We start from the raw sequence: 9,375 nt of genomic DNA, 5'->3' as shown, positions 1-9,375 counted from the left end.
CATTTGCCAGACATCATAGTAAGAATCTGTAAATTTAAGAACCCAGTTGGTGCACACTTTCAGTCCCAGCCCTCGGGAGGCAGAGGCAACTGGATCTTTGAGTTTGAGGCCAGCCTGGTCTGCATAATAAGTTCCAGGACAGCCAGGGCTACATATTGAAAACCTATCTTTTAAAAGGGGGAGGGGAAGGGAGAAAAAAAAAAAAAAGAAAAGCCCAATATTTGTTTCAGCCATGAGTCATGGGACAACCTGTAATCTAAAGCTGATAATTATCTTCACAGGTTTGAATTTATTATTAGTTACACGTTTGTGTGCATAAAATACTATGACATTTTATAAAATGTATATATAGATGCTTTTGGTGATGAATTATGAGCATGCCCAGAAAATTTGTCTCATTTTGCCCAAAGATGTCTGTTACAGATTGACATGACTTTCTTAGAAAAGGTGATAAACAGCTTTCAACTTAAAAATATATACAAGAGGTGAAGAAGAACCCGTAGAATTGTGTATTTCCTGGTCTAATCCTTTTTCTTCCCTGAAAGGCACTCTGCTCACTCCTTCTTCAAGCTGTGCTGAAGGTGAACCTGGCTCCATGTTAACCTTGGCCAAATTGCTGATGAAGTTTTGAAGCATCAGTTGGGCTGGGGTTAAGAGCTCTTACCAACCAACCCCACTTCTGTTTCCAGCACCCACACGACAGCTCTCAAGTATGTGTAACTCCAGTTACAGGAGATTTGCTCCCCTCTTCTGGCCATGGTGGGGACTGCATATGAGGTTCCATATGGATGCTGGGATTTGAACGGGGGTCCTCTGGAAGAGCAGTCACTTACTCTTAACCCCTGAGCCGTCTCTCCAGCCCTGTGTGCAGATTTTGAAATATGGAGCGTGCGCACGCACACACACACACACACACACACATTTTCTGAGAAGTTTCCTTGCTTGTTCACTAGAGGATTTCTGGTCCACGTGTTTCAGATAGCCCAGGATACACAAATATTGAAGCAGCTTAGCTTATCAAAGAAAATAAAGCTGTTGTCAAACAGAATTAGGATTATGGTCAGTGTCTTCCCCTGGGGTGGAACAATGATGCTCTTGCGGTCCTTGTTACCCAGATTAGAAGGTTACACACAGGAAGTAAGGTTTTACCACACTGGTGTTTGTTCTCTGTAAGAGAGCAGAATGAAATGACAGCTAGATTTTGAGTTTCTCTTTCTTCTGTTTTTGTTTTTCAGACATCCAACTCTTCCTAGTGATGGGAAAAATTCTTCCCCCCAAACCCTTTGGTTTCTTGAGACAAGGTTTCTCTGTGTAGCCTTGGCTATCCTGGACTGGCTTTGTAGACCAGGCTGGCCTCGAACACGCAGCGATCTGCCTGTCTCTGCCTCCTAGAGTGCTGGGATCCCAGGCCTGCCCCAGCACAGCTCAGAAAAACTCTTAATAATGTTGGCCGCCATGCAGTCTGATGACTTGCCATCCTAAAAGAGTATCAAGCATCTTCATCTAATATTCTTTCCGACTTAGCTGTCTTGAACAAATTAGCATGGCAGCATTTCTCGGGCATCCTACACGGGCTGATAGAGCACTAAGCAGATAAGCAAGCAGCAGTTTTAAATGGGGAGGGGGGGTCCTAAGTTGTGGAGAGCTTATTTTTTTGTAATGTAGAGAGGTTTTGTGTGCATGTACATTTGTGCTGTTTTAGGCTTTCCTAATTTAAGAGTTGAAACTCAACCAGACCCACAAAGCTTCTTTGTAAATAATAGTTGGTAAGGCGGTGTGAGACGGTTAGATTCTTAGGGAAGGCCGTGAGGGTGTAAGCTACAGTGTAGGTGCCTCTCCTGATCACACGTCGATGTGTGAGAGAGAGCACCAGCGGCCTTCTGTCCTAGCGAAGTAGTCCCTAGGAAAGGCTGAGCTCACCACTGTGGGCAGTTCCTGCTTGCCCTCTTAGCACCTGCTGTGTTAGCAGGTTAGTCATTTCTCCTCCAGGATGCTCCTACTTCCTCATCATTCCTTCGATTGGAAGTTGCTCTGTGAGCTGGGATGTGGCTCAGTTAGTAGAGCCTAGGATGCAGGAAACCTGGGTTGCATCCCCCAGGACCACGCAAAATGGGCATGCTGGTATCCACCTGTAACCCCAGCACTTGGGAGGTGGAGGCAGGAGGATCAGAAGCTCAAAGTCATCCTCGGCTATGTAGTTTGAGGGTAGCCTGGGGTACATAAGACTATCTCAAAAAAAAAAAAAAAGAAGAAGAAGAAAAGAAAGGAAATGAAATGACATCCTTCTGTGATGTTAGGCTGTAGCCCAGACCCCATATGATTGCAAATCAGCTGCCCCTGTTTTCAGACTACTTCCTTCAGACTCTCTGGACTTTCCGTAGTTTTCCTGAACTCGGAGGCTCCCTTCTGACCCCCAAATTTCAGTAACTTCTTCTTGCTCTCCCTCCATTTACTCACGAGAACAGTGTAAAATCACGCCTGCATTTAGCGATTCTCAGTGGTCGAGTGACAGGAGTTTGGAGGTGCTGAAGTACGGAGCTAGGGAGAACCCTCTCTTCTCCCCCGTCAGATGGTCAAAGGGAGGGGGAAGAAGAAGGCCACATAGAGGCCAGAACCTCAGCACACTGGACACTTGCCTGTGTGTACTTCAAAACTCAAAAACCACCCTGGACGGGAAGCCTCACCTGCCTCCGGGGTCGCCAGTAGCACGTGACCTGCAGTTCTATCGGTAGCTCTCCAAGTACCCGCACCTTTCTTGTTCTGAGGATGGGTAGGTGGTATTGCTCGTTAGTGAAGATGGTATTTTTTTTATAAGAGAGTCCTGCTTCTGCTCATGGTGTATGTGACTTGAACCGTTGCTTCATATAAAACTCTCTCTTCTCGATGTACCATTGACCTATGCCTCTCTTTGAGATACCGGTTCAGCACTTTTACACAAACCCAAGTGTGCTCCACCTTGGTGACATGTATTTCGGCGGTAGGTCGTCCTTTTGTTGCTAGTGTGTGTCTGAAATCATACATGCACCGGTGCTGTGGTCTGTGGCAAAAATCACTGTAATTCAAATTGGAAAATAAAAGGTTTCCAGACTTTGTCCAACCTTTATTCCTATGGCAAAGGGAATTACTATGTAATTCTAATGATTTCGTATGCTGGGATGTTTTCAGCTACGCTGTGAAGTCAGTGAAACATGAGTAGGTAGGGGTTAGTTAGTGAAGGCTTGATGTCTTTGAGGTGTGGGGGAGTGAAACTGGCGGTAGCAGCTCATGGTGTTCATGATACGATAAACATACCTAAAAGTTTCAACCCGGTCAGCATGGTAGTGTGAGTCCACAATCCCAGTGTTCAGAGCCTGGAGTGGGGGGCTCTGCAGATGGAGACCTCTCCAGGCTACAGAGCAAGACTGTCTAAAGAAGAGCCCATCTACTCGGCTGCGATTCCTGAGGAGTTCTCCTAGCTGACATATGCCAACGAGTCCCAACTGAAAGCAATATTCACTGTACTGTAACCGAAATAATGGCAAACATCTTTACCAACAGAGAAATGATGGAGATAATTGGGACAATTAGTAAGATAAGAAAACTTCTCCCATTTCCTTAGAATTCGTGACCATGTGCAAGAACATGGATGCTATTCAGTTTGCGCTTCCTGATGGTAGGTTTGATGGTGAACATCATAATCATGCTTTTAAGAGAGTTTAACCAAAAGCACAATTCATTCTTCTTTTTGAGGCATTTGCTTAGGAACCCTAGTTTTAAAACATTTTCTGTTGGAACTGGAGAGATGGCTCATCCCTTGAGAGTGCCTGCTGCTCTTCCGGGGAAGTCGGGTTCAGTTGCCAGCACCCTAGCGAGGCAGCTCAGAACCTCCCGTAACCGCCATTCAAGGGGTTCCAATACCCACTCTGGCCTCTGCAGACCGCCGCCGCACACACACAGAGACACGTGTAGCATAAATATTTCTTAAAATCTCATTTGAGGTGTGCTGGTGTTTGGCCTGCGTGTGTGTCGATAGGAGGGTGTCAGATCCTGGGGTTAGAGACAGTTGTAAACCGCCGTGAGGGTGCCGGGATTGGAACTGCTCTTAACTGCAAAGCCACCCCCCACCCCCCCACCCCAGCTCCAATAAATAGGTTTTTTTTAAGCCCGTCATTAAAATTAGTACCCAAAGGAATTATAAAAAAAAAAAAAAAGATATTTGGTCATTGCAAATTTGCATGTTTGAAATTATATGCTTAACGTAAAAACAGATGCTGATGTGTGTTTAAGTTGACTATCTTCCTAAAACATTCCAGTTTAGAGTTTATCAGTCAGAAGTGCTCTGACTTAGAATCTTCTGCCCCGGTGGATGTATTTCCAAGTGAATGTGTACCTTGGTTATGCTCGTGTATCTGAGACTGCAGCAAGACATGGTTGTTTTCTATCCTGTGTTTTTTTGTTGCAGACTGTTGACCGGACGGTATAGCAATGACTCTCATGCAGTCTTAAAGACACCCCATGGTGTCATAATCCCGTTCTATTTGACTTGAATTTCCATAATTTTATAGGCTTAGGGTTTTTTTTTTTTTTTTGTATTAAAAGTTTAGCACCATATCTTAGGGGTTTAATTTTGTCTAACATTTTGACAAATAGTCTTTTTAGAACCTAGTATTTCTTTTTCATCATGGAGTTTTAAGAAAGTACTCTAAGTTGAAATGATGGGGGCTGGGCGTGGTGGCACACACCTTTTATCCCAGCACTGAGAGGCAGGCAGGGGGATCTCTGCAAACTTGGCCCTGGCAGGGTCTACATAGTGTGTTCCGGGCCAGCACAGTGAGATGTGGCCTCAAAATAACAAGGTTAGACAAAGTCTGAATAAGAACAACAACAAATCATAAGGTGATTACTAGGTCTCCCAAATTGTTATCTTTACCGAGCTTACGCGCAGGTTATGCTCGTCAAAGAAACTGAAGCTAGCTCAGTAACTGACAGAATTCGGTCGAGTGTGGAGAGTTTTTAAAAGACACTACATTCTCAGTTATAAATCTCTCTCCTCTGCTGTCCTAACCTTGCACATTTCCTCCGTTCTACTCAGTTCCCTCCTGCCCCAAACACCATGCTGGAGTTCAGCCTTGAACACCTCTCCCGTACATTACTGTTTTATCCTGAATTTGTGAGACAAGCAGGGGTCTTACTTTCCCCTCAGACCGTGTTCTTGTCACCACTGTTTTCAGGGAGACGCATGTGTCACCTGTGTGCTGTGTAAGTACCATCCTTCTGTGGCCTCACTATTAGTGGAAATGATGTATGCGGGCTTTCTTGAATCACATGTGTTGTAAGTTTGTGTCCTGTGGTGTTACTCGACTTCAGATTCTTTTAAATAAAGGTAGTTTTTAAGGAGAAGGCCTGATTATTTTAAGAGTTGAACTTTATTTCTCATTAGGAGGGGTAGGTGTGAGTGCGTTGGCTTTGGATGAAATAGAGCCAACAGAAGTTTAAGGGAAGCTCTGGCCTGGAGTTTGCCAGGAATTTATACTGATGGAACAAAGGTTCTGATATATACTTTTTTTTTTTTCTCCTTCAAAGAACAGAGGTGGCACAGAAGGTTAAATCTGTGCAACTTTAACATTGTAACTAATGCAAAGAGAGAAGACTCAACTTGCAGGGGAGACAGCAGGATCAAGAAGATAGTTTGAGGAGTGTGGAATGGGGTCTGGGTGGATCTGGGGTTGGGGGCTAGAGAGATGAGTGAGAATACTGGCTGTTCTTCCAAAGGTTGGAGTTCAATTCCCGGTACCCACATGGCAGCACACCGCCTTCTGTAACTTCATTTCCAGGGGATCTGATGCCCTCTTCTGGCCTCTGTGTGCACTTCATGAATGTAACAAGGTACACAAAAAAATATAGGCAACAGCACCTGTTTCCTTTACTAGGGAACCCACTTGGAAACTGAGTAGCTCATGGACTTCCTTTGAAGTCCTCTCCATGCATGATCCTTGGTTGGAGTATTGGTCCCTGCAGGGGCCCCTGGATCCAGGTATTTTAGCTCTGTTGTTCTTGTGGAGATCCTGAGTCCTCCATGTCTTTCTATCTCCCTCTTCTTCCATAAGGATTCTGGCACTCTGCCCAAAGTTTGGATACAAGTCTCAGTATCTCCTACGATACCCTGGAGGGTTGAGTCTTTCCAAGGCCCTCTGTGGTAGGCTCCTGTCCTGTTCCTTGTCTTCTCCTACTTCCGATGTCCATCCTGTTTGTCCTTCTGAATGAGGATTAAGCCTCTTCCCTAGGGTCCTCCTTGTTCTTTAGCTTCTTTAGGGCTATAGGTTTTAGTATGTTTACCCTACATTATATGGGCTGTCTCTGACATGAATTCAGGGGCTGGCTCTCTGATCACCTCCTCCTGGGGGTGCAGCCTTGCCAGGTCACAGAAGAAGATGATGCAGCCAGCCTCGATGAGACCTGATAAGCTAGGGTCAGATAGAAGAGGAGGAGGTCCTCCCCTATCAGGGGACTAGGGAAGGGGCCTAGGGGGAGAAGAGGGAGGGAGGGAGGATAAGACTGGAAGGAGACAAGAGAGGGGGCTGCAGTGGGGATACAAAGTGAATAAATTGTAATAAATAAATATTTAAATTAAACTAAACAAAAATGCAAGCAAAATACCCCAACACATTAAATAAAATTTAAAAGAAACTGCTTAATGGGCATGGTGGTGTACACCTTTAATCCCAGAACTTGGGATGCAGAGGAAAAGGCAGGAAGATCCCTGTGAGTTTGAGGCCAGCCTGGTCTAAGCCAGCCAGGGCTACAAACAGATGTCATTTTTTTTTAACTAAAAGTTTTCATTTATTTTAATTTCGTATACACTGGTGTTTTGCCTGCGTGTATGTCTGTGTGAGGATGTTGGCTCCCCTGGAAATGGAGTTACAGACAGCTGTGAACCGCCGTTTGGATGCTGAGAATTGAACCCGGGGCCTCTGGAAGAGAAGCTCTTAACAGCTGAGCCGTCTTTCCAGTCTGTTATCTTTTGTTTTAAAACTTTTAAATGTGGAATGAATAAGGCAGATGTGGGGTCACATATGTATAATCCCAGCACTGGGGAGATTGAGAGGTCGATATAGGAGGACTGAGTTGAAGGCCAGCCTGGACTACATACCAAAAGAGATGGGAGGAGGAGAGGGGAAGGGAGAGATCTCAGCAGATCAGGAGCCTGGGCTACACGGTGACACTTTATCTCCAGAATGAATGAATGAATGAATGAATAGTATTTTTCTTAAGGACTTTCTTTTTATATATATACTTGAGAAACATTTGGATGCTTTCCAGATTTAAAAGACAGGCTGGCCTCGGACTCAGTGATCCACCTGCCTCTGCCTCCCTGAGTGCTGAAATTAAAGGCTTATGTCACCATGCCCGGCTTTTTCTTTATTTTATTTTATGTGTAGGAGTGTTTTGCCTGGGGTACCGCTGTACTCCACGTTTGCAATGCCCGTTGAGGCCTGACGAGGGCATCAGGTCCCCCTGGAACTGCAGCTACAGACAATCATGAGCTAGCTGCCTTGTGGGTGCTGGGAATTGAGCCTTGTCTGCAGTCAGTGCTCTTAACTAGTAAGCCATCTCTCTCGACCCTAAAAGGACATTTTTTTTCCCACATGCGAATCTTATGCCTGTCTTGAAAAACAAGTAAATAAATAACGATATTATGCTTCTTGGTAAACATCAGTTCTGCTTTATTTATTTGAGACAGGGTCTCATATAGCCCAGGCTAGCCTCAGATTCAGTATGTCGTAGGAAATGGCCTTGAATTGCTGATCTTTCTGCTCCCACTTCTCAAATTCTAGGGTTTCACGCATGCACAGCTACACCTGGTTTATGTCGTGCTGGGGACTGAACATGCTAAGTCAGTGCTCTACTGAGCTCCAGCTCAGCCCATCAATTCCTATTATTGTTGTTATTTTGAGACAGGGTTTCTCTGGGTAGCCTTGCCTGTCCTGAACTTGCTTGTAGATCAGGCTTGGCTCAAGCTCACAGCGATCTGCATGCCTCTGCCTCCCCGAGTGCTGGGATTAGAGGTATGAGCCACTATGCCTAGACATCTTTTAAGTGTGTGTGTGCATGCGTGTGCGCATGCCCCGCCCCTCACGGGACTACAAAGACAGAAGAGAGACATGAGTTTAAGACAACATGGTAAGAACAGGAATAGAATGAGAAGGGGGGTGGAATGGCAAAAAGAATGATGAAAATGGAACAAATCTTCAGGATCTGTAGGTTTCTCAGCTCTGAAGGGCAAAAGAATGCTAAGGTGATTCCCACTGTTCTAAAGGACAAAAAGTTTGAAATGATGAACTGCTGACAAAACTTGTCGGGTTCGGCAGGGGAAGGACAGTAACCCCAATCTATCGGTCCTGAACATTCTGCAATAAATTACATTGGCGTTAAAAAGCGTGTAAATGCCTTCCAAAGATTTTTTTTTTTAATTTAAAATACAGCTTGCTATGTACAAATAACTACTCTAGTGCTCACGTTACATTTATTGTTCGTGTCATACTCCAGTAATGTGGAAACTGGGCCTGCGGACCGGGTTCGATCCCTAGCATGAAAAGAGCAATTTGGAAAGAATCGCAATCATTTCTGCGGCGTCCTCAGAAGCCAAACGAGGGCATCAGACTGGAGCTGCAGGCGATGGCGGCCAGCCCAGCACGGGGGCTGGGACCCGAACCCGGACCCTCGGAAAAGCAGTGCATTCGCCGGGCAGTCTCCTGTCCCCGAGCCGTCTTGTCTCCCTTTCCGAAGAACGTGGCCTTCCCTCAGAGGGCAGCCTGGAACCAGAGGCTCCAACCCCGACCAGCGCCAACCGGGATAGGCACAGGGTACGCCGGGAAGCCGCGAGCCCCACTGGACCCCTGACCCGGAAGGGTCCCGACGACCGGAAGTGCTGGCAGCCCCGCTTCCTAGCTTCCCTAGCAACCGAGCCGGCTCCTTGGCGACTTTAGGTGGCTCCGGCGTTCCCGGTCCCGCCATGCCGGTGCGGGTGAGCGAGTTCAGCTGGCAGCAGACGCCGAGCACCGTCTTCCTGTCGCTGCCTCTGCGCGGCGTGTGCGTGCGCGACGCCGACGTGTTCTGCGGGGAAAGTTACCTGAAGGTGGGCGGGGCGGCGGGGGTGCAGCGCGCCGCGGGAGCAGGGGCGGCCCGGGCTGAAACGCCGTCCTGTGTCCACTGCTCGTACTTTTTTATATTTTATTAATTTTTTTAAAGACTTATTCTACCTGCACTCCAGAAGAGGGCACCAGATCTCACTGTAGATGGTTGTGAGCCACCATGTGGTTGCTGGGAATTGAACTCAGGACCTCGGGAAGAACAGCCAGCGATCTAAACCTCTGAGCCATCTCTCCAGCCCCAGTT

The 9,375-nt window shown here is 46.4% G+C and overlaps 1 protein-coding gene across 2 annotated transcripts in view; it reads left to right on the top strand.

The window, feature by feature from the left end:
• Positions 1-9,375, top strand: part of Dnaaf4 (dynein axonemal assembly factor 4) — a 43,383-nt gene that overhangs the window by 6,174 nt on the left and 27,834 nt on the right. For both annotated transcript variants that reach the window (XM_060384772.1, XM_060384771.1), the window contains exon 2: positions 8,527-9,115. In XM_060384772.1, the coding sequence (XP_060240755.1) occupies positions 8,993-9,115 (123 nt within the window). In that variant the 5' untranslated portion in view covers positions 8,527-8,992. The remainder of the gene's footprint in view (positions 1-8,526; positions 9,116-9,375) is intronic.

The sequence above is a fragment of the Meriones unguiculatus genome, chromosome 6 (assembly GCF_030254825.1).
Source record: "Meriones unguiculatus strain TT.TT164.6M chromosome 6, Bangor_MerUng_6.1, whole genome shotgun sequence".
NCBI lineage: Eukaryota > Metazoa > Chordata > Mammalia > Rodentia > Muridae > Meriones > Meriones unguiculatus.
The sequence above is the reverse complement of the archived record's forward strand: the minus strand, read 5'-3'. Positions and strand labels throughout refer to the sequence as shown.